This window comes from Cloeon dipterum, chromosome X (assembly GCF_949628265.1).
Source record: "Cloeon dipterum chromosome X, ieCloDipt1.1, whole genome shotgun sequence".
NCBI classification, from domain to species: Eukaryota; Metazoa; Arthropoda; class Insecta; order Ephemeroptera; family Baetidae; genus Cloeon; species Cloeon dipterum.
Genome location: NC_088790.1, coordinates 30,362,898 through 30,388,855, shown reverse-complemented (window position 1 = coordinate 30,388,855; position 25,958 = coordinate 30,362,898). Strand labels below are relative to the sequence as shown.

At 37.9% G+C, this 25,958-nt stretch overlaps 2 protein-coding genes across 21 annotated transcripts in view; one reads left to right on the top strand and one right to left on the bottom strand.

The window, feature by feature from the left end:
* The window catches only part of Stacl (Stac-like), a 166,137-nt gene that overhangs the window by 58,653 nt on the left and 81,526 nt on the right, over positions 1 to 25,958 (bottom strand). For all 20 annotated transcript variants that reach the window (XM_065495497.1, XM_065495504.1, XM_065495491.1 and 17 more), the window contains exons 2-7: positions 20,804 to 20,912; positions 19,475 to 19,697; positions 13,071 to 13,235; positions 10,337 to 10,417; positions 7,295 to 7,510; positions 6,614 to 6,771 (exon numbers count right to left, since the gene is read on the bottom strand). In XM_065495497.1, coding sequence (XP_065351569.1) covers positions 6,614 to 6,771; positions 7,295 to 7,510; positions 10,337 to 10,417; positions 13,071 to 13,235; positions 19,475 to 19,697; positions 20,804 to 20,912 — 952 coding nt within the window. The remainder of the gene's footprint in view (positions 1 to 6,613; positions 6,772 to 7,294; positions 7,511 to 10,336; positions 10,418 to 13,070; positions 13,236 to 19,474; positions 19,698 to 20,803; positions 20,913 to 25,958) is intronic.
* Positions 17,486 to 18,779, top strand: LOC135946978 (uncharacterized). Its single transcript, XM_065495515.1, has 4 exons — positions 17,486 to 17,614; positions 17,672 to 17,837; positions 17,894 to 18,056; positions 18,467 to 18,779. Exons 1-4 carry the CDS (start codon positions 17,501 to 17,503, stop codon positions 18,765 to 18,767), a joined length of 744 nt encoding a protein of 247 aa, XP_065351587.1. The 5' UTR covers positions 17,486 to 17,500; the 3' UTR covers positions 18,768 to 18,779.

Sequence of the window (25,958 nt, the reverse complement as noted above, 5' to 3'; positions counted from 1 at the left end):
GGGCCAAAATTTTGTTCTTTTGGTGCAAAACTAGTGGATTATTTACTGATCTTTTTTTAAATCCTATTTTTGGTCATTTATCAAAACCATGAGATATTTTGATCTTTAATAAATATTCACGTGCTTCGGAAAAATGTAGGTTTTTGCGAGCCCTGGTTTTTAGACGGTTTCGGTAATTATAGATGGTTAAAACTGGATTATTTGATGGTCCCGCATCATTAGGAAGCTTAAAAAGAATAATTGACCTGAAAATTTTCATAAATATCCCTAAAAAATTATTTTTCTGCCATTTTTCCAAATTTAAACATTAAATATGCGCATTTTATTCATCTGAAAAGTAATTTGTTTAGTCTTTTATCTTAAAGTGAGGATAAAAATAAATACAAACAGCCCGGATTAATTAATGACTGCGCGCCTGGGGTTTTGAGCGGTAAATACAGACTTTACTTCTGCCCGAAAATCGCTTGCCACATTTCGGCGTCTGAAAAATGACTTGGGGCGAAGGAAAATTAACGCACGCGCCTCTACGATAGGGCGGGCGGCGTTAAAAATGCATTAGACGGCGTCGAAGGAAAGCGGCGACTCCCACGAGCCTCAACCGGCGTCACTTTGCGAGCGGCGGAAAATAAAGAACAACAAGCGCGCGTGTATGAAAAATGAATAATTCGGGGCTATAGCGGCGAAATGAGGTGGTAGGGGGTGAGAGAAAGAGAGCAGGGGGTGGTTTAACCTGTCGGCTGGCGGCTGGGCTGGCGGCGACGGCGGCTGACACGTCGCTCGGCGGGCGGCTCCGGCGGCGCACTGCCGGCCAGATTGGCTCCGTCGTCGTCGTCGGCGGCGGCGGCGGCCGGATCCGCGCGGCAGCCAGCGCCAGGCAAATGCGCACTGCCAGCCCGGCGCTCGCTCTCGCTCACTCCCGAGGGACGCCAAGGAAGCCGGCCGTTCGCGCTCACCTTTAAGCCGCCGCTGATTAAGCCGCAACGCCGGCCCCAATTAATTTGCGCGCAAAATCGCTACTCGCGCGCGCGCCGCTTTTTTCCCCAGCGGCCGCCAGTCGAGCAAAACTCGGATTTCATCCACGGCGTACATAGACCAATTCGGCGCTGATTTGATTAAAAAGGTTGCTTCGTTTGATAATCCAAAAGATGCGTTTCTTTTTACAAGCGGATAAAGAATTAATTTAAAATATGCCATGCATTAATTTCCTGATTTATTCATGTTTTAAACGTGCATGTCACTTTTACAGAAAATGAGTGCACAAAATTGAATAGATTTTATCTAAAAATGAGGAAAAATCAAAAAATTTCGAAAGCTTTCGTTAAAATTTGTGCGAAAATCGGCTCAAAAGTCAATTGCAGTGTTCGCAAAAACCTGTATTTTTCCGTTAAAACCCAATACATTGCAAAAAATCCATTTTTCTGCATTTTTCCTGAGACACCTACATATTTATTGAAAAATCTAAAATTCCGATGATGGATGACCAAAAATAGGAATTATTAAAAATAAAAAAAAATGCCGCTGGTTTCACCAAAAGACATATAATTCTAAAACAAATCGTAATTTTCCCAAATTTTGGATTTTTCTGGCGCCAAATTTGACCGTTTTGGGGTTAAATTCGAAAAAATGAGGAAAAAACTCATCACTGGTGGGTGTTCCCGCTAGTTATTTACCCAGTGATGCATTTTTGCGCACTGCAAAATCGGAATAAATTGTTAAACTACTAAAATAGAAAATTTTTCCTCAAAATTTGCAGATAGAGGGATCGAAATTAAGAGAAATTTCAACCAGAAATTTGAATCTTAATTGTTGTTCATCTTGATTTACATATTGCACATTGAAGAAGATAAAATGCTGTTTCTTTAGTCACAAATAATTAAATTAACTTGTTCTGGCCAAAAGCGTTATTTAATTTACACAGTACACAAAAAAAATTGCTTTAAATAATGAAGTTAACAAACACAATTTAATTGACAAATTTTGCTATCTGAATCATTTTTGGAATTTTTTACAAACATTTTTGTTTTTCTGAAATTTAATATTAAATTAATTCATAAAACTTTAATTTTAAACAGCTACATCTAGCCTTTAATTTAAATTTTAAAAAATCATCTTGAAACACAATTTCAGAACGAGGATTTTCAAAACAGAAAATTATTAGCGTTTATGTCAAACATATTATATTAATTTGGCTTTTGGAGGTAAGAATTATTCCTGATTGGATTCATCATCGAAATTGACTAAAATCGAGCTTAAAAAACTTTTCTGTCCAGATGAGTTCCTGATTTTTTTTTTAAACTTTGGAAGTCCAGCCAATTTAGAAGAATTATAGAGCCGCACAAGACAGCACAATTAATGCAGTGTAGTCGATGACAGTATTGTTTTGGGAAAGCACAATTTGTAAATTCAGTGTTCGATTTTCGAATCCACCATTAGAGGATTGAGACTAAATCCAGCTGCTGTGCATTCTGCTTCTAGAATTATTTATTTAGACGTGCTGAAAACAAAAATCAGTCAAGCCATTCGCCGTAGAAACGTCAGAAAATATTTTTTTGGATTTCAAAGAAATAATTTTTCTCGATTATACGGCGATTGGCTTAACCGATTTTGGTTTTCAGCACGTCAAAAGAGAGAAAATTAAGTGAAGAATGCACATTGGCAGGATTGAGTCTGAAATCTCAGCGGAAGTTAATTAAAATTAAATTTATTACGTAATTATACGGTGGCGCCATCTATTGGCGGCTTCGAACACTTAAAGGCTTACGCAACTGGTGAATTGCTTCAGATTTTCTGACTTTGTGCTAAACCGATCATTTTGAAATCTGCTTTGTTCAGCATAAAAACGAGAGCAGCATATTCTGAGCAGAAGCAGAATGGCTGAAGAGTAAAAAAGGCGCTAAGGGAAGAAGAACTGTTTGAAATAACCGGCTATCTTCCGGTGTGGGTAGCGAGCGTCGTCTCTTATAGCTCTTTGCACTTGTCGGGGAGATAACAGGATTGCGGGCACCTCCGCGTATGCAGATTAGATGTGCCGAGGAGAGGAGGCTTCACGAGCCGCCGCTCTTTCTTTTCCGCTGCACCGCGCGGAGGAGGAGGAAATTGTTCCGGTGCAGCAGCGCTGATTCTGCGGCGACGAGAGAAAATAACGATTTTAGTTTTACCTCGGCTCAGTCAGAGAAGAGTAGAGTGCACTGCACACGTGCATCGCCGGCTGCACTGCTTTTTCAATATAATATATCCAGCAGGTTGCTTTTGCGTGCCTTGGAGCTTTTAGTTTCACTTACTCCTCGTGGGAACGGCATAAGGAAAATGTACATTAAAGCTCCTATTGCGGCGAGAGCAGAAATTTTCTACACCAACTTCTGCCAAAGCCAAAGTATAGCAGCCGGCTTGTTTGCACGCTGTCGTGCAGCCAAGTGCAGTTTGTCGTATAGAGAGTACACCCCGAGAAAGTGCTAAGTTGTAACTTCGCTCTTGTGTGTTTACTTTTGACAACTGCTGTGCAACACCTGCCAGCTTTCTGCCCGCGCGCGCGATGAGTGAAGGAGAAATTTTATGTCCACGGAGGTGGGTGGTGTGCGCGGCTCCGTCAGGGATAAAATAGCCACGCTTTTCCTTATGCGTATTTAAATGTTTACAATTTTTCTAATAGTTTTGATAGCTTGACGATTCAATAATTACTTCTAAATTACGGCGACTCATCGATGCAGAGGATTCAATAAAATTTAATATTAATTGTTGTATCTCAGACATATTTTATTTAATTATATGCAAGCCAAAACTTAAATTCTTTTTATGAAAAAGGTAATATAAAATGTATAATAAAAACAATAATGAATATTCTGAAAAAGGAAAAAATAAAATATGTTTTAAAATAAACATACTAAACAATTTTATTAAAATTTAATTATTTAAAAATTATTTAAAAATTACAAGTGCGATATTTTTAATGGGGTTTTTAACCATAAATTCAATATTGATGCTAATAAAACAAATTTAAAAAGCTTAATTATCTTCAATTTAATTTCGAGGTTATTTGAAAAATTGTAAATTTTTAAATAAGGTTCGCATCATCTGCTCCCTAAATTGAGAAAATTGAGCTAGAAAAATATTTGTTTCTCACTGGTAAAAATGATTAAAACTTTAAGTTAAAAAAAATTATTTTGGTAATGCAAAAAGGTATATTAAAGTCAAAAAATTAATTTCCAGAGAACATATCGTTTAATGCGTTCAGGGAAATTCAAAAGTGCGCGTAGACCAATATAAAATATAAGAAATTTGAATAAATAATACATTTCAAAATTTTACCAAATAAAATTATTTTTATACAGTTTTTTTATCACCTGGGCCATTTTAAAAAGGATTTTTTTAGCGAACGCCGTTTAAAACCGTCTTTGGTGAAGTTTCTGAGCCCACAAATCGATTCCTGAGGGTCGAATTAGTTAAAGTAGACATTTTTCCGACCAAAAAGTGCAGCGGGACGTGCGAACCGTTTTTTCCCGCCAAAACAATATGAATGTGAGAAGTGCGCATGCGTCAGAGCTGGCTGGATGTGACAAAGAAATAATTCTTACAGGCGGCCTCTCTTGCAAGTGCTCAAACCAGCTCTCACGCATGCGCAGCTCTCGCATTCATATTGTTTTGGCGGGAAAAAACGGTTCGCACGTCGCGCTGCACTTTTTGGTCGGAAAAAATGTCTACTTTAACTAATTCGACCCTCAGGAATCGATTTGTGGGCTCAGAAACCTCGTAAAATATGGTCTATTTGACGTGACATGAAAAAAATCTGCCTTCTAAAACTCTGATACAATTTTTAAAAAATCTACACTCTACAGCAATTAGAAAAATAACGAATTCAAAGCAAAAACTAGTTACGAGATAAGAATTGCGACGTTGTGTCGTAGTCACATTTTGATGACGCTATTTTTCTTTTCCGTGAGCGTGAGAGGATGCATACGTAGTGCAAGCAGCCAACAGGGAAAAGTGGCAGAGAATGCATCAGCTTTTCTGTTTCTGCCCGTGTTTTGCGCGATTCCGGTCTGTCGGCGTCGGCAGGCGTTGAAAGTAGGTTAGTGTTAATTGCGAAGGCAAAAAAAAAAATAAATAAATTGCACTCGACGGTGTTGGGGGCTGCTGCGCGTGTACTTGTCTGCTCATTAACGGCGAAGGCGGCGACCGACGAACGCACGCGCTGCGCCGCCGAGACGAAATAATCGCAAATTTCGCCGCGCGCGCCGCGGAGAAAGTTTTAATTGCAGAGCCGGGCATGCAAATTACGGCTTCCGCCCACGCAAGCGAAGAGGCGGCTGATGTGTTTGTTTTCTCAGGTTCTCAAAGCAGAGAAGCATCAAGCGCGCGTGTGTTCGTGTACATCTCTTGCCGCGGATGAAAAATTCATGAGGCTTTTCTTTGAGAGCCAAAGTTTATAGTGTCAGCGGATACCTTTGATGCAAATTACGTGCGCCGGTGACAAAACACCGCCGCCGCCGCCGCGTCAAGTGGCGTGGAAAATGAGCAGCCCAAAGGTTCCTACATGGAATTCTTTATTGCCGAAAATTCGTTTGCGGAAAATATAATTGAAAAAATGCAAATTGTAACTTGAAATTATTTATCTAGTGAATTCTGAACTCAAAAAATTTGATTTGATTATTTATTTTTAGCCCTGTGAAATTAAGACGGAATTTTCGTGAAATTTTTAGACTCTTAATTGGTGCAAATAAACGGTTTTAGAGTAATTTTAGCCAAATTGAATATTTTTCGGCTATAGTTTTGCATTTTTCTGATGTTCTTGCCAACAAGTAATTATAAACGTCATTTTCTTGCCAAGGAGGGAAGCTCCAAACGCTTGACAAAAAAAAAACTGTGACGATTTGTAATAGAGAAAAATTGTCTTTGTGTTATGCGGAGGCTCTGATAATTTTATTTCCAAATTTACCTCTAAAAAATCATATAAATTATTAAAATGAAATAAAAATTAATTTTCTGAGACGATTCTTAAATAAATTAACATACTTTTGGGCATTTTGATTTTTCCCAAAAAAATTTAAATGTTCTGTAAAGGCCAGTTGAAATTTTCAGACAAATTTTGTGCGAAAATAGTAAATTTGAGACAAAATTTCTCAATAGGAAAAAACTGGAAATTTAATTAGCTTTCAGAATTTAGGCAGTTTTTGACGCTGCTATCTACTGCTGAATTTTAATCAGGCCAAACACACACCCCTTTCGAAAATCCGCAATTTTTGAAAAAATAAAAAATTTCTTTCAAGACCCAAAAGAACTATTTTTTATCTTCTCCCTATTGAATTTCCATAATTTGTCTCACCCCGGAAGCAATTAATTTCCTTTGCTCAAAAAGAGGCGTAACCGCAACCAGTAAAATTAAAAAAAAAGGAATTTGGGGCAATTTTGGTTAGAAGTATGTGACAAATGAATTGCGTAAAATCATATTTTAAAAAAAAATCACTGTCATGTCACAGCCCTATTTATTTTCCAAAAGAAAAGCTATTTTTTAAATGACTTTCAATAAAATAAAAAGGTGCCACTATTTTCGAAGCTGTCAACATGAACACACTCCAGAAAAAAACACATATTTTCACTTTATTTATTTTTTACTTACCTTTGTTGCATTCGCAGGAGGTTGTCAAGCGCATCGGTGAGTTGTTTGATCTGCGTTTCCAGGTCGTTGGCCTCCTTCTTGAGCGCGTCGAAGCGCGGCTTGATGGGGTGGATCGACGCCAGCCGCTCCAGCGAGAGTTCGTTACGCAAAATCGGCGCCTGTCAAAATAAATTGCACGTCAGTCTGGAGGCTAGAGAGGATGAGCCGCTTGTCATGCACGCGGGCGGCGCGCTCACCGCCTTCAACTTGCTCATCTCATCATCCGCCTGACAAACTTGTAACAAAAACACCCCTTGATTGATATACTCACCTGCGTCTGATTTATTTTTATGCATTAGCTCTCTGGGTTAAACAGATTTCCTTTAATTAATTGATTTTTATTGAATGACTTGAATTATAATTCTAATTTAATTCTCCTTAATTGAAATCCTATTTTATTTCACACGCTGTCGGACAAAGACGATATTTTAAGATGAGCAAATTTAAAAGAAAAATGTCGAGAAAAAATAAAACCAGGCTTCATTGTCTTTGTTTTTAATTCTAAACCATCAAATACACGTCCCAATCATGAAAAAAAAATCGAAACAAAGAGGATGAAGCCTGGTTTCATTTTTTGCCAACATGAAAACAAATAAAGTGGTCACCTATTTAAAAAAATTAAAAGAAAAAATGAATACTGACCGTGCCAGTGTTGGATGCGGCGGCAGCCCCCGCGTCGGCGGCGTCCTCGGCGCTGGGGGTGGGCAGCTGAGGCGGCTGCGGGGGCAGGAAGTTGTGTTTGTTGTTGGACGGGGGCGGCGCCTGCAGAGATCTGACGAAGTGGGCCAAGTCTTGAGGACCAGACACCCCGCGGCACAGCGCGCCCAGCCCGTCGTACCGCCGGCCTTGCTCCACAGCCTGCGGACATTGCACAAATTGCAGCAGAGAAACGAACGCGCAACACACCCCACCGACGGGGGTTGATATTACACACACACACCACTTGCTCGTGCCGGCTGCATTCACAATCAGGCAGGCTTGTGCAATGCATTCTCGGCTCGCGTGCCACCAAAGGAAATCCTGCCGCTGTGTCTTTGTCGAGCCGTTTAATTAAACACTCGCCAGTTGCGGAGCGGAAGCGTAATTGTGTGGGAGTTAAATTAAGCGGTGGCGAAATTGTGTAATGGATTAGCAAAACGGATGCTAAATCATAGGATGTAAGGCAATAAAAATCTGTGTGATGATTTATTAAAATCATTTGCAGTCAAATTTCTTCCATTTACTTCTGACATAGCGGCCCGAAATCCAAAATTTTGGAAAAATGAAAACACCCAAAGATTAAGTTAATTTGTTCGAGAATCATTTCAAAAAATAATTATTTCACTAATTTTAATGATTTCTACCAGCAAAATCCCGGTAAAAAGAGGGAAAATGATTCACTTTTCCTGCCACGCCCCTTTTCAATGAATTGTTTGGGAACCATACTATACCACTCACCCCTTTTTTAAATCTGCTGCCTGTTACGCCTCTGCAAAGGTCACATTTAAATTTTTTTTAAATTTACTGTCTGCTTCTCAACTGACATTAAAAAAATCCTTTACGTTAAAACAATAAATCCTTTTCATAAAAATATTGGTTTTGCACGTCCCTAGCCATTTCTCGATTTTACAGAGATGAGAGTTGGGTAAAAGCCGTTTTTATGATTTATGGTTGAATTGAAATACTTTGATACTGAAAGCGAAAATTTTTTTTAAAAAAAAATCATACTCTCTACGGACTAATAGTAAGTTTTCAAGTTTCTCAATCAAAATTAAATCGAAGGACCAGAAAAAAGAATTTCGAAGCCTTATGCTTTCTAAAGGGAAAATTTTGACAGCTTGAGAGAAAAAAAAACTAAAAACAAATCTGTAAATTTTTCCATCATTGGTGAGTCATTAATTTGTCAAAAAAATGATCAAGCTTTAAAGCCAGGAATTAAATTTATCTTGTGATGATATGAGTTACTTTACAGTTTGTGTGTATCAACAAAATAGGAAAGATTGATAGCCAGGAATATTTGTTTAAATGTCTTCAAGTTTCCTAAAATATGACTTTCATATTTATTAAGATTTACATGAAGGAGTCAAAATTTTATAATATAAAATCAATGAATGCTGTTTATTTGATGCGAACCTGCCTGAAATAAATATATATCATATAAATTTTAATTAATTAATAAATAAATATTTATTTTTAAAATATTTTGTTACTAAATAGAGACTTAATTTTATTTCTTTATAAAAGCGTTTTTTTAAATCTGAATTACCGGGCAGAAAATCTCATTTTATTGAGCAAGAAACACCGAATAAAATGAAGAACGTCTCCTGCGTGGATTTCTTGCTAGCTAACTCAATCGCGCCATGCCTGCTGGGAAATTCTCGCTCTACACAACGTGGTGCGGAAAAGCTGCCGACGGGTGGCAGCACCGTGCGGAAAAGCGGAAAGCGTCAATAAGTTAGTCAAGGCAATGAGAAATATATCGTAAAATTTTACGACTTTTGAGAAACACGGTAAAATGTTTAGATTTAAACACACGCAAATTAGAGAATTAGGAAATTTTGGTTTATAGTTTAACTATTTTTGAGCTCATATTAATTTCTTCGTGCATAAATCATAAATATGTGTTTTCTCAAGATAGAGAGTTAGGGAGATTAGATAAAAATTGCATAGATGAAGACCCAAACTAAAATTAAAATCATTGCTTTATAAAACAATACTGTATTTTATGCACTCTTAAATTTATATAAAAAAAAATAATAGATATATACAAGCAAATTTAAATCAAATATACTTAAAATTGTGAATAATTTCTTTTTAAATAAATTAATTTACAGAGCGTTCGTTTTTCAGTGATTATTTTTTGTAAGAAAATTAAACAACGTTAAATATCAGAAATAGAGGGTAAAAAGCGCCTCTGGTATGTTTGAGCTTAGAGGCACGTGCAAGCGGGGCGCATTGCGGCTCCATCAAAGGATGCATCGAGCTCGAAAATTGCGTTCATCTCATGCTTGAAATATGGCCAATCAATAAAAAGCGAAAGGCAGAGGGAGACGTCGGTGCCGGAATTTACGAGGCAATTAAGCCGCTTTTACAGAATGACTCTTTCAAATAATGTTACAAAGCAAATTGTATTGCCGCGTGTTCCATTTATTAATTTTCGCAGGAACTGAAAATTGTAGAATGGTTATTTTGTAAAATGGAAGTTTGCAGTAAAAAACGTCGCTAGATAACTGTCAGGATAAATTTGGGTCATTTCCTGTGGAGAATTTAAATAAAAAATAAATTAATTTAAAGAAAGAAATTAGTGCAAAAAATTGCTAGTCAGATTTTATTTAAAATTTTCGTTTCAATAAAATAAAAACTCCTCCGAAAAGAGTTAATGGTTAATATTTAAATTTAATTTTGATAATCATAATTATTTCTTTGGCTGATTGCGTCCAATTTCCGGTAAATTATTTTCTTCAATACAGAAAAACAGAATTTAATCAAAAATCACAGCGTATTTTCCAAAATAGACGATGTCAACGGCTTAAAACACATCACAAAGCGATTTTATCGTTTGTTCCGGTTAATCCCGGTCTATTTATCGTGTACGGAGCGGCTCAAGGGCAGGATTTCCCTCATCTTATGCACAAAATATTCATGGATCAGACGCGGGAGCTCGGGAGAAAGCAAGCTGTTGCGAAATTTGCGTATGCCACTCACCCTGGCGGATATTATTTCCGCTCCTTGAAGCACCGACTCGGCCAGCATGGTACAAAGGTCTGAGTAAACCTCCTCGAGTTCCTGCAAAAGAAGGAAAGAGAAAAATAACAACAACACATACTCACACACACGAGAGAGAGAGAGAGAGAGCTAAATCCACTTTGGCTATTGAATTATTCAGAGGTAGGCAATTTGCCGGTCAAAAGTGACGCGCGCGTTGCATAGCCTGCTAACAAACGCTGCTCCGCCCGACCAAAGAACGAACGGCTCCACTAACTCTCTAGTCGCGTGGAAAATTACACGCCGTTTTTACGAGGCGATGGACTAGTAAGCGCTAAGCTCGGGGCAACCGCCAATCATTCGCTCGTAAAGACCAAAAGTGGGCGTTAAAAAAGGTTTTAAATTTAGCCAAAGTTTTTTTTGAAAGTGCGTCAGCTATTGTTAATATTGTTTTATGATGAATTCGAAAAGATTTTAATACAAGAACAATTTATGATTGAAGTAAATAATCGGTATGAATTAAAACAAATCCGATACACCTGTTGGTTAAGCCATTTTTAGTGTTTGAAGTCGCCAACAGATGGCGCCACCGTATACTTTGGTAATAAATTTGATTTTAAGGCATTTCCGCTGTAATTTCAAACTCAATCCTGCTACTGTGCTTTCTTCACTTAATTCATTTTCTTTTGACGTGCTGAAAACCAAAATCAGTCCAGCCATTCACCGTAGAAACGTTGGAAAAGATTTTTTATTTCAAAAAATAGTTTTCCAACGATTCTACGGCGATTGGCTGAACCGATTTTGGTTTTCAGCACGTCAAAAGAAAGCAAATTAAGTGAAAAATGTACGGTGGCAGGATTGAGTCTGAAATCGCAGCGAAAATGTCTCAAAATTAAATTTATTACAAAATTATACGGTGGCGTCACCTTTTGGCGGTTTCAAAAGTAGTGTATTCTTCGAATGATTTTCTAAAATTATATTTTAACTTATTTTTATGAGTATTTTATTGCTCTTTTTAAAAAATATAAATATCATCATTTCCTTCTGAATGATTCAGTTGGCGCGAGTATATTATCGAGTATGTCATTAGTTTAAAACCTTTCGGCTGCGCACTAAGCGATTACCTGTGTGAACATCGCAATGCAATAGTCAGTGGGGCTTAATTAATATCAAAACGAAGCTAATCCAGCAGTTCCGGATTGGCGCACACATATTCAACATCGGAATAATCCGTAATTGGAAACAAAACAAACGCTCCACTGCGTCAGCGTGCGTGCGTCGTCGTGATAAACGGAAATGCATTGAAAAAGTCAATCATTGCTGCAGTTCCATTAGCAACCGACAAATAACTAGGTCAGGCGGGCATTCCGAGAGAGAGAGAGCTTGGTGCACCCACTCATGATTGATCGGGACGCGCGCAAGTTAATAATTCGCATCACAGGCGACAAGCCGACGCACAAACTATATAAATTTCTCATTCCAGCATCAAGAATGAGTTGTAATTCTCTCGAAAGAGTTAGCATAATTGCATTATTCATGGAGATGCTTCTACAAACGAGTGCGTTTTGTTCAAAAGAAAAACTTTACCTGCCAGCAGAGTGGAATAAAAATCGATTTAATACGAGAGAAGCGTTTTTCTTGGAATGAAATCACATTCAGAGCAGTTTTTTTGGATTTTAATTCAGTTTTAGCAAATCTAGAATTAAATTTAATTATTTTCCTCTTTTAAAGACCTTCTTTGACGACGTTTCTGAGCACACCAAACGATTGTCGACGGTCGAATTAGGTAAATTTCTCTCCAAAATGTCCAGCGCGACGTGCGAACTTTTTTCCCGCCAAAACAATTTCTATTTAGGCCCCGAACGAGAATGAATTTTGCAATTTTATAACTTGACAGACACACTTCAGATCTATAAAATCATCTTTAACCCCCTCTCAAAAAGGAGCATGTACTTTGTCATAAAAAATAAACCCGAAATGCCGAAATGGGCGATTCGTAATAATTTTGGTTTACTGAGAAATAAATTAGTTTAGAGTTTGAAAATTGATAGTATTTTATAAATGAAAAAATGAGCTTAATTGTTGCTAGCATAATAAATAATGTTTCTGTAGATCTAAGATATATTTCCATGTTGAGCGAGACCAGAAATTTATTAAAATATGAAGCCTTAATACATTTTTTGGTCTAAGCAAATAATTTTTATTCAAGAAACTGATCTAGTTAAGCAAAAATATCTGTAATTTGAATTAAAATAGAAAATAAAATTTAAGAAATACTTAAAAAATAAAAAATAAAAATTGAATGGAACAAAATATCCATTAAAATTAGTTTTCGCTTTTGTATAAAAATAATTATAATTTGGATTAGAAGAACTTATTATTAGGAGCACCAAAAACTAAAAATTTTACGAAACATTTCTAAAACGCAGATCAATGAAATAAATTAGGAATTTTAAAAATTCAAAGGAAACGAATTATTGATTGAAATTAATTTGAATGTCTTTTTGAACCAGCGTTTTCCCTTCCGGCAAACAAATTAAAACCACCGTATAAATATAACTCGACTTGCGAGAGTCGTAAAAACAAAAACCACACTGCACGCACAATTCCCGGTTGCACGGAGGGTTTTGAGGGCACTACTCCGCTCACTCAGCACTACTTGACCTTTAGTTGGGCGTGCGTGGCGTCGGGATAATTTGGAAAGTGAATATGTATAAATATGCGTGGATGGTACCTGGAGGAGCTGCGGCAGGATCTGCTGGCTGTACTCCTCCAGCATGCCGTTGGTGGCGTGCAGTTGTTGCACGTACGCGTTGTGAGCGTCAAAGTAGGAGGCCAGGCCCGCATTGCTCGGCGATGACATGTACGCTAGGAATGCGGCTTTGTAATCTTGTCGGCACTGAAAGCACACAGAGCACACATTTTCGATTATTCCTCGCCGATTGGGCACCGCAAGAGTCGAAGAGAACTAATTCCTTTTTGGGACTCACAGGCGATTGAATTTTCATTGAAAAATTGCGGAAAATCATTTCTCTATTGTGTCTACAACATTATCTATAAATTGGGATAGAGCTAAAAAATTCCTGCATTGCAGTAAAAATTGGTTTAAAGAAGCGACGAGCCTTTTCTTCTTAATTAAATGCATGATTTATTTCGCTATAGAAGAAAATTTACATTTTAATTCCAACACTTTTAGATAGATCGCTAGAAGAGGAATTGAAAACAAGGGAAAATGTTTTGAATTTCTTGAGAAATTTCGAAAAATCTGAATCTGGATTTTTGTCCACCGGAGATCCCTTCTATAATTTAGATTCAAATTTTCCCTATGATAAAAACACCAAATTCTACCTTTTTACTTGATTTTACTCCAGTTTTTCAGTTTAAAAATATTAAATATTTAATGAAATTCTCTCTAGTTTTAATTTCTGAGGTTTTAATATATTTTTTTGGAATTAAAAATTGTTTAAATTATCTGAAATATAATAGCAAACTCCCAAATAAATAATTATGGGCTTCATAGTGAGACATAAAAAACATGATAGAATAGAAATGGGATTATCAGTTCTGTCGGTATTTCATCAGGTCTTGCAGTATCGGACAAGGAAAATTTGTTCTGACTATTAGAGTGGCAAATTTCGACTTTAAGGAAGACGTGATAACTAAAAGCGTCCAAAAAAACTACAAAAAAGCACTTTTAAGGTCACTCAATTAGATTTAGACGCTTTTAGTTGGAATTTGGCATGTTTAGATGGTTTTAAACTATTTTAAATATGGTTCAAATTGCTTAATATTGCATTATTCGTGCTAATTTCCAGGAACGACTGAATACACGGAATTCTAATCTTAATTATTGTGGACAAATGTATGCTTATTATTTCTCGCACGTATCAATATATAAAATTAAAGAATTAAAAGAAAATAGAGCAACAAAAGGTTTACGTATTAGCAAAAATATTGCAAAAACGATTAGTTACAATGTAAATAATATACTATTATAATGATCAAGATATTTACGAGTCGCAAAATTAAGATTTTTATCTGAAAATATGAAGAAATAAATTCTTTAAAAATTTAAAATCCACAAAAAACCAGCAAAGTTGCTAAAATACGGAAATATATGCATATTGCTTGAATTGATCTTAAAATAAAAAATATTTTTCGACGTTTCTACGGACTGATTTTGGTTTTCAGCACGTCAAAGGAAAATAAATTAAGTGAAGAACGCATAGTAGCTAGATTGAGTTTGAAATCTCAGTGGAAGTGCCTTAAAAATAAATTTATTACGAAAGTTTACAGAGGTGCCATCTGTTGGCGGCTTCGAACTGGTGAATTTAATAATATTTTAATTCACCAGTTGCATAAACCCTAAGTGTTCGAAGCCGCCAACAGATGGCGCCACCGTAGACTTTCGATTTTAAGGCACTTCCGCTGCGATTTCAGACTCAATCTAGCTACCGTGCATTCTTCAATTAATTTGATATTTTTTGACGTGCTGAAAACCAAAATCGGTTCAGCCAATCGCCGTAGAATCGTGAAAAACTATTTTTTGAAATAAAAAAATCTTTTCCAACGTTTCTACGGCGAATGGCTGAACCGATTTTGGTTTCCTGCACGTCAAAAAAAAGCAAATTAATTAAAAAAGCAAAAGAGCTAAATTGAGTCTGAAATCGCAGCGGAAATGCCTTAAAACCGCTTAAAACAATTTTTTAAGAAAGTTTGTGGTTGCGCCATCTGTTGGCGGCTTTAATAACTAAGAGTTTATGCAACTGGTCAATTTGTTCTATTTTACCACAAAATCTCTATTCCCTCGTCTCTCTTTGAACCCTGCAGAGTAAAATTTTCGACACCAAAAAACCCTTTCGCTTGTCCAGCCTGTCTGATAGTGGCTGATTGCCGGTGTCGGAGTGCTAATCAGCGCCGATTGCGCAGAGCAGAGCATGAGAGCGGCGTCTGGTACACATAAAGAGCGATGCCGAGTGATTCGCCCGATTCGCCGCACGCACGTTTTCCCAGGAGCAATTTGCGCGCGGCGCGCAAATCAGCCAGTCAGTCAGCAGTTAATTAAATCTCACGCGCGTCTAGACGCACACACACACACACGTGATATGCAAATTAGACGGATGGCACGCGGGCGGGCGGGGACGGCTCCAGCGCCGGTCCGCCGGGATCAGCCGTGAAAGCTTGTGTAATGGATCCGCCAGCCAGTCTTATCTCTCTCTCGCTCCCTGCGACACGAACGAACGTCGCTGCTTTTTCTTCCGGCGCGGCCGGCGTAAACCAAAGCCCCCCGTATGCAGCAGCACCGACAGCACCGCCGCCGGGACTACCAGATGCGCGGCAGCCGTCATTACGTCCGGAATAAACTGTTAATATTATTGCTAAATGTTAGAAAAATGTCAGGCAGCCTGATTTTCGTTTAATCATTCAAACCAGAAAATTACTGAAACTGTTTTATTATTTTTTTCTTTGATAGGAGAGACAATAAGTTTAGTGCTAAATAAAAACCGTGGTACATACGGATTGACCCATTAACAATTTGTCTCTGGCAATACGTTAGAAAGTTTTAAAGATTTATCAATTTTTGTTGTATTACAAATTTAACTTAAAAATATTCGATCCAATAAATGTAATTATTTACCATACAAATTATTTAAAATATTTAAATTTAATAAAATAGGAAAATAAAAGAAAATAAAAATTTTACTCCGTAACTTTTGGTATTAATTATCATACAACCTGTTCTCTAAATTTCAAAGGCATATTTTAATCAAATAATTATGTTTGAATCACTTTTCACAAATAATTTTGCAAAGCTGATTTTCTTGAAGTTTTATAGCGCTTGTTTTGACATTCAACTGTGGAAATTGCCAATAATTTGACTCTCAATAATCGTCCCAGCAGTTCATTTTACAATTAGTTACAACAGGGCGAAAAAAGTTCAACCTCAAATTATTTGTGAAAAATCATTGACAAAACCGTTTGATTTTTCGTGAAATTTGGAAACATCTAAAATTTAACTGTTCATCGGTCTTGATTTCACTATTGCACATTGTAGTTAATAAAATGTTGCTAAAATATCACAAACAATAAACTAAAAGAACTTCTTACTATAGTCAACAATGCTAAATGTTATTAATTGTTGGCTCTTCTCCTGTTTACTGTTGCTTTGAGCAATAGATGAGGTTGTCGGCCAAAGCACAGAACTTGGCAGGCTATTTTTGGTCAAAGGGTTAATTAAAAAATCGGAATTTGTCAGTAAAAACAAATAAAAATTACACTAAAAACTAATTTAAAGAAAATATCACTAAGAAAATGATTTGCAAATTTAATTTAATTTTTTGGAGAAGAAAATTTATTAAAATTTTTGTTTAAAAACTGTTCAAAAACTTATAAATAGGGCCTGAATCGGTCTCAATGGAGCAAAAAAGCATTTTCGCCGAATCAAAACTGCCTAACAATATTTCCAAATTAAAGTTAAGTTTTAAAAAGTCCATGAAATTAATCCAATGAATGAGAAACCTTCCAAAAATCCAATTAGATGACTTTTTTTTAAATATTTTATAATTCTTTAGGGAAACTGAGCGGCCCCCCTTGAGCTCGTTCGCTTGCTGCACCAGCCGCTGCCAAGATCCAAATAACCTGCTCGCTCGCACTGATTTTAATACTCTGTCACAAAGTCGGAGATAGTCGGCGCCGTACTTAGCCCTCTTTATGGCATTCGACAGGCTTATTCGTGCAAAGTACCCTCTGGTAAAATTGGCATCTCTTTTTCTAGAAAACCCACTGATACACGACAGTAAAGGCGCTTTAATTGTGTCCCAGATTTTATCTCTAAAAAAGGCAAAGGCCGGCAACTCGAGTAAAAATAGAGAGGCACAATAAAACAGAACTGAAGGGACGAAGAAATCTCTATAAGACAACTGGATTGGTACAGGGTGACTTTTGATAATTATTTTAATTGTTGGATGCAATAAATATCAAACCACTGTGTCCACTTCTTCTGCATCCAATAATTCAAATAATTTTCAATCGTTGCCGTCTCTGTAATCAATCCTCTTTTTAAGATAAAAAAATCAGTTGTGGGGAATGAACATGAGATACGAAATCTAATCTTCATAATTATCTCTCTCATGAAAGCACCTGCATTACAAATTATAAAAAAAAATGCCGACATGGATGAGGCCCTCGGCAGTTCCACCCCAAATATGGCTACGCGAAAACGGGATCGTCGTGCGAGATGTGACCCCTGACCTTGACGAATATGTCATTGACCTGATGGTATGTATAATCATTTTGCTTGGCCGTTTTTTCCCTTAATTAATTGAATTTAAACAGGCGGAAATCCACAGCCGAGAAGCACCTTTGTCGAAGAGCGCGCAGCTGTACAATGACCAAGCCTCATTGGAAGATGTGAAGCGCATGTGGCGCCACCAGAGTCTGCCTCAAAGGGTGTCCCTGGTCGCCCTGGCGGAAGGTTCCCCAGGGGCGGACATGGAACCAGGTTCAGTTAAAATTATGAAAAAAATTATGCAAAAATAACTCATTTATGATTTATAGTCACGCCAGAAAATCCACCAATCGTGTTGGGAGCAAACGTACTGAGGGTTAAATGTAAGGCCGACCCTGAGCAGAATTTGGTCCAAGCAGCCAAGGGGAAGGCCTTCATGAAAGTATTTTCGCACATGGAGAAATTCGGCCAAGGAGTTGACTTGTATGAAAGGTAAAAGAGTGCTGCAAATAATTTAAATGAAACCAGCGGGGGCCAGATTTGCGATAACATTGGTTCGCACTGCGCAGATCCAAGATGGCGTCTGAATGTGGGAAACAAAAAGCTCTCTTTGGATTCGCGTACGAGTGTCAAGAGTTTGTTTGTACGATTCGAAAGACGCAATTAGTTAAGAGTAATGCAAATTATGCGTCACAATATTGACGAAAACTTGCTTCTTTTCGCGTACTTTAATATTTTCTTGCCATACTCCACCAGACGCCATATCTGCGCGTCGCATGAATCTGGACCCCGCTGATTTGGCAAATTTTTCTTAATCATGGAGACCGAAATACTCCCCTCTAAAATAAATCTAAAAATTTATAAAATGTACATTCCTTTCTGGTTCCTGTCTGATATCTCAGGTTTCAAATTGATCACTACCTGGATGCCGTCGGGCTGGCTGTGGGTCGGAGCCACCGAGGTCTTGGCATCAGCGAAATGCTTCTGCGGGCGAGGCGTGATCTGTGCACGCGACTTGGCATCCCTCTTACCAAGACTGTGTTCACTTCAACAGCAGCCCAAAGAGCAGCAAAAAGAGTTGGTTTTCAGGTAGTCAAAGAAATGCCTTTCTCCGAAATGAAAGATGACTCCGGTGCTTGTGATTTTCCCGACCTTTGTGACGGAAATCAGACTGTTCAGCTATGCGCTTGGAAATTCAATTGAAATAAAATGAGATGTAATAATTGTGTCTTTTGGATCGTAAAAACAAACTCTCGACACTCGTACGGCAATCCAAAGAGAGTTTTTTTGTTTCCCACGTTCAGACGCCATCTTGGATCTGCGCAGCGCGAAACAATTTTATCGCACATCTGGACCCCGTTGCATTTTGTACGAATTTAATTGACCACCAAAAGGTCGCATTTTTCATCAGTGCGAGAAAAAGAATTCAATGAGAATTAAATTTTAATATTTTGCGGAACCAGAGTGGCACATTTTAATAATTTTTTTATTAAACAGCTTTAGCAATGCAGGTTTTTGTGCTCCGTGATTGACGTGCTGGCATCAAATTAAATAGAGACGTGTCCAAAGCAACAGCCGCTGAAAATTCAAGCGCGACAGAGGCACAGAAGCCATAGTGACAGTCAAGTCAATGAACCGATTTTGCGACGACAGTGATTGACGTGCCGAGACCCCGCGGCTTCTCTTTTCGCAAAAGATGGAGGGAGGGGATTAAAGAGAAGCAAACTGGATCGGCCAAATCACTCTTTGCTCATTAGAAGCGTAATTGAATATATTTATCAAGCGAGGGAGAGGCTTTGATCGTTTGTTTTTGCGAGCAAATTAAGTGCTCGTTACGCGCAGCTCTCGCCGATCGTTTCGAGATTTGGACCGAGATCAAATCGGCGAAGAACAGAACAGGGGATATTTACCTTGGTCAACATGTCTTCCGTTTTATGGAGGATGGTGTCGTAACTCTCTCGGTGAGTGAACACTTTTCTCGATTGTATTTTGCGGTAGAAGGAGCGCTCGAGCAGCGGTCGCGACACCTGCCGCCCGAGGATGCTGGCGATGTCGCTGTGGGCCTGCGAGTCGATCTCCACCTCCTGCAGCAGAGTCTCCCAAGCTTGAAACACGCTGCTCGCACACGCTGGCCTGAAACATTTTCACACACACCACATCACGTCAGCGATTTTTTCGCAAGCCAATACACGAAATTTCCTCTGGAAAGGAATAATGCTGAGATTTTCTTAAAAAAAATCAAGTTTTTCCTAAAATATGGATTAAAAGGTTATTTTTTTTAGATTTTTTCCTACAATTATTATTGTTTTTGCCAAAAGCAGACTTTTTGCAAACTGTTTTACAACTAAATAGATGATTTATGAGCCAATATGGACCGTGCTTCGCAAAAGCCAGCATTTTTTCGGAAAAATCAACCCACCGCATTGCATAAACTGTTTCTTTTTTTGTAATTTTTGCATTTTTCAAGTCACATGCATTTTTATTTAAGATCGAAAATCCCCCGCCTTAATAATTATCCTCTTTCTGACAGTTTAAGAATAATTTATTTTCATCTTTTGCGAATTTATGTAAAGAGTAACTCATTCCACCATATGACAATCGATTTGGGACCGTAATTAACAACTAGAGTTGTTCCGAAGGTTATAAAATTTAATTTGAACTATATTTTGCGTTGAAAATAATATATAAAACACAGTAATGTTATGTTATAATTTATCAAAAACCAAAAATAAATCAATAAATTATCCAGCAGATTTGTATGACTAAAAATTGTTTATTATAAATTTCTAGAGAAATTCTTTACCACTGCAGCTTTTTTAAATTTTTATTTGTTTTAAAATATCTTTACACTCTATATAAAATTATAAATATAGGTAGGAGGCTTTCGGCTGTAAGCAATTACTTCCTAAATAGAATTCCATTGAATCGATGCTATTTTCAATTCAAAATATTCTAAAATTATCTCATCCATCCGTTTAAAATAATATTTCGTGATTTATGCAGGCAAATTTTAGCTTAAAACCCTCGTTAAATCCTGGTAAAAATTTTAACTCCTTCCGTGAAGCAGTTTTAGCGATATTAACATTAGTAGGAAATGTGAAAATATGCGTATACCTTGTAAACATTACCATGATTTGTTTTAAAGGATGTAAACATATTTTCATGCATTTATATCCGCGTAAAAATATTATTTTAAAAGTTTCCTTTTAACAAAAAATTAAAATAAAATATTTCCTAACCTTTCTTTGCGTAGTTCGGCATTTTTCTTGCGGAATCCTTCGACCAGGTGCTGCAACTCCTCAGCGTGTTGCTCATAAATTTGACTCAACTGCTGAGTGAAGTCGGAAACTGAAACAGGAAACGAGGAAATCAATCAAAGTTCCCACTGGGCGCACAGCAGAACAACAATGCAAAATAAACCGAACTGTTTGCGCAGCCATTACCAATCAAACACGCCATGTGAGCATTAACCTTTGACATTTGACATTCAAATTGCTAAAAGCCCAAAATAAAAAAGGAAAAATTAGATATTTGCTGCGCAAAAGCGGCATCAATTTATTTAACTCGAGGGAATCGCCGTGTGCTAAAATAACATTCTTAGATCCCATAAAGGGCGAGCAGCGTTTAATTAAACAACTTTCTCCGAAATCGTGATTAATATCGTAGAGCGTGTACCAAGGTACAAAGGATCCCTAAAATATACACGGCGAGCAAGTCAATATTTGGACCGAGTTAATGAAATACCAACACGCTCTCTGTGCTGCAGTTGAAACCTAAAAGTTGGAAAATGGAAATTCCGTCTGCGCGTCTGCATACCAAAGTACTTAAAACGCGAATCCGTGTCGGCACTCGTGTTTTATCGTTTTGATTTCGATTTAATCTTTTATTTGCTCGTGGTTAAAATACTTGAATTGATCGATACAGGGCGACAGTTAAAAATTATTTGAATTTTTGGATGCAAAAAATAATTTTTTTTAAATAAAAAAAGACCTTGCTACAGTAAAAATTCAAAAATTTTAAATTTACTCCAAAATTTCCAGCGTTTGGCCACATTTTCTTGGCAGATTTCGATTCCTCTGGTCGAGATCTGTCCAATAGCGTATGAAACCTTTTAGGGAAACTCTTTTTTAGCGAAATTAAATAGGATTTCAAGCAAGGAGACAGTGCTTAACTTTGCAGCCACTTTTTAAAAAAAAATTTGCGCTGCTACTTGACTCAATTTCGGCTTCAATTGAATCGTAAGAGTTGATTTCATGCATTGGCAACAAGCATTTTCCAGTATCAATCCCCTTTTGTAACCATTTTTCAGAAAATTAGTATTTTTGGAGCTTTTCCAGAATTTTATGGATCAATGATTTGTTTTCAAAGGAGAAAATCGGCCGGTTTTTTCCTTTTAGTTTGGTTGGCAGCGTTGATGCAGGTATCAAATCTCACTGGGAAAAGGCCTTATCTTATATTTTTAAACTGACCTCGGGGAAGAGCAGCTTCGCTAGCAAATTTTGTGTGAATGAGCGATAAGCCGAAGCCGGCAGGGCGGGCGCTCTGGGAAAATGCCCAAGCATCGTCGTCAACTTTTTGCAGCCTCATTTTATCGCTGTTTCGAATCTCCCATTTTGCTGTTCGTTCAGAAAGCTGTTTTGTGAATTATGTTTTGCATCACTCGCTGGGGAGCAGCCGCACGTTGGACTTTGCTCTTTTGTGCTGTCTACCGTTTTGACCTTTTCTCTTGCATTTTAAGTGGATTTCTCGAGACTCGTAAATAAATAAAAAAAAGTTAATTTTTTAAAGACTGTCTTTGATGAAGTTTCTGAGCTCACCAATCGATTCTTGAGGGTCGAATTAGGTAAAATTGATGTTTTTCCCGCCCAAAAAATGCTACGTGACGTGCGAAATATTTTTCCCGCCAAAACAATTTGAATGCCACCTCTGCGCATGCGTCAGAGGTGGCTGGATCTGACAAAGAAGTCATCCGTACAGGTGGTCTCCCTGCCAGTGCTCAAACCAGCTCTCACGCATGCGCACATCTCGCATTCATATTGTTTTGGCGGGAAAAAACGATTCGCACGTCGCGCCGCACTTTTTTGGCGGAAAAAACATCCAATTTACCTAATTAGACTCTCAGGCATCGATTGGTGTGCTCGGAAACCTCATCAAAGTCGGTCTTTAAAAAAAAAATTGACGTTTCTCTTATGGTAGTTTTTTTCTCCCTCCAATGATAGGATGCGTAGAGTGATTTTAAAGTTGACTTTGTGTTTGAAACACCGTGCAACGCAATTAACAACGAGAGTTCACCTCTCTTCCTAATTACCCCACGTGCGCTAACCTGATTTCTGCCGCAGCCACCGAGTGCACGTGAAACTCCAGCACGTGAAAGCCTTTGTGCAAACTTTGTCTCTTGATAAAGACACTATACAATATACTCTTTCTGATTAGTTGCATAAAGGACAGAGTGAGTCAGTGGAGCACATGCACGCGCACGCGGATGCACCTGCTTTATCTCGCAGCTCATAACACGTTTCAATCAAAGTCACAGGGGAGTAGCACCGAGGAAATCTGGGCCAAGACGCAACCTCGCGTCTCTCTAGTGCCCGCGCGCGCCAATTGTGTTTTAGAGAAACGCTCTCCGCGTCGAGCAAAAGAAAACGCGAGGAGAGATGCAGTGACAATGGCGACAAGACTCTATTATTATGCATCCTCGGCTCCTTTCTCCCTTGCTCCGTCGCCAAGTGCGCTGCGAAACGGTTTTGCATGCAGTTCGCAGCAGGTGTGCAATTTCACAACACGCCTGCAGTTCAAATAAAATACGCATGCAGTTTTCTAGAATGCGTTTACAGGAATTTCAAATACCAAAATTGCATGGTTTCGGTTTTTATGGGGTTCAAGAGACCATTTCCATTTTAAATTTCTCTAACGCATAGTTTAAATGTTCAGACGAATTTTGTGCGAAAATAGTAAATTTGAGAAAAATTTGCTTAATAGGAAAAATGCTGGAAATTTGATCAGCTTTCTGAATTTAGGCAGTTTTTGACGCTACTATTAACTGCTGAATTTTAATCAGGCCAAACACACACCCCTTTCGAAAATCTGCAATTTGAAAAAATAAAAAATAGCTTTCAAGACTCAAAAGTACTATTTTTTATCTTCTCACAATTAAATTTTCATAATTTTTCTCACCCCTGAAGCAATTAATTTCCTTTGATCAAAAAAGAGGGCGTAACCGGTTACTTAAAACCCGAAAATTATGTCTTTCATGCATAAAAAACAACGAACAACGTTTAAAACCAAGGGTTCATCAATTTTCCATAAAAATTAAAGCGTGGAAAGTCGGTTAAATAAATTATGAAGCTTTAAATTCGCGCAACATGTGAAAAAGCAGCGTTTTCATAAATCAAAGGCACGAGAATTAGTATGAAAAGCCAGACTGCACGCGGTGGAATAAAATGGACGCAATTTCTACGCAATAAAATATATCCTCATGTTGGAAATGCGGCTGCTGAATTATTCCGCGCGTTTGTTTTTAATGTAATGTGTGTGTTTCCTTTTGTAAGGGTGGTGGTCGACTTTACTTCCTCCGCCTCCAGCGCGCAACAATAACAATATTTACACTGCTCTGCTGTTGCCGCCGTTTGTGCGACAACAGGAAAAGAAAGTCTCTGCGCGCGTGAAATAAACTGCCAAGAGACACTTCGCCTGCGGTGCACTTTGTCAACTGTCCCTCGGCCGAGGCGAGCGAGCTTTTTTATTTTCGGCTCCCCTTTTCCCTTCAATGTCACTCTAACCCAATTTCTCTCGTCGCTGCACAAAACCAAGCCGAAATCGCCTCAAAAATTTATTCCTGCGAGGTGTCACTCGCCCATCGCATTAGACCGGCTCTGCCTTTTCGCTTTTCGGGTTCGTCAATAAATACTTAGCACCGCCAGGCTCGAGAAGAGCGAGGGAATTCGCTCGATGCCGGCTTTTGTGCTTGGGCTGCGAAAATTAGACCGGTTTTTTGTTTAATTGAAAAGGTAATTAAAAAATTAGACCGATTCGCACGTTTTTTTTCTTTAAAAAACAGTATGAAATTTCAATTTATTTTTTTCTTAAGATGTTTTTCTATTTTTATTTTTCTCAAATTGTGCTGTTAATAATTCCAGATTTTTCTGAAAAATTGAAACAGCTTCGAAAAATCATTTTGAATTGCCCCCAAGTTATTTAGAAGTCAGCAGGAAGAAGGATGGGAAAAAAACTATGATAAAATATATGGTACTCTTAACTATTCATCTTGATATTGATTGCTGAATTATGTTTAAGATTTCTAAACGAACAATATATATTTGAAAAAAATGACACTAAAATTGAAATCTAAAAAGCAACATTTTCGTAAATATCACATCTAAAATTAAAAAAAATATTGCTGAAATGTTTCGATATTAAATTTATAGTTTAAAAATTTTTATCAACATAAATTTAATATTTATTTTTAAATTATTTTAAGGGTACCAGACACTATGAAATTAATTTTTGCATTTAAAATCATCTTTGTTAAACTTTATAACCAATTTCGATGATTTTTAGCACTACAGGCCCAAGTATGGCATCGTTTGGGGTTTCGCGCTTTGAATAGGCATTTAAAGACAGTCTTTGACGAAAATTCTGAGCACACCAATCGATTCCTGAGGGTCGAATTAGTTAAAGTGGACATTTTTTCCGACCAAAAGGTCCAGCGCAAAGTGCGAACCTTTTTTCCCGCCAAAACAATTTGAATACGAGAACTGCGCATGCGTCAGAGCTGGTTTGAGCACTTGTCTTGCAGAGAGACCACCTGTACGAATGACTTCTTTGTCAGCTCTCACGCATGCGCACTTCTCGCATCCATTTTGTTTTGGCGGGAAAGAAGTTCGCACGTTGCGCTGGACATTTTGGTCAGAAAAAACATCCACTTTTACTAATTCGACCCTCAGGAATCGATTGGTGTGCTCAGAAACTTCGTCAAAGTCAATCGCCAAGATTTCCCACTGTTCGACGCCATCTTGGATCTGACCGCCAATTTTTAACTCGAAAATTGCACTAAAAACACAACCGCAAGCATCTTGAATTCTCAACCCAAGTTATCGAGCCGCATGCAGCCTGGCGACGACAACTTACATTTAAAAAGCTTCTTCTGCTCGAGGATGCGCCCTATTTAACACTCTCTAGCTTTCACGAGGAGCACTACTTTGAAGTTGGTCGGGCCGCCGTCGCCGCCGACGCACGCAAACATTTGCCCACAGAGCCCTATTAGGCTGATTTCAACGCTCGCACGCGCATTGTGTAAGGCGTCCTTTCAGATTACTAAACCGGCTGGAAGCTGTGCTCCCGTTGGCAACCGTTTGATTGGGATGTTCGCACTGCATGCGCGCTCACTGGAGAATT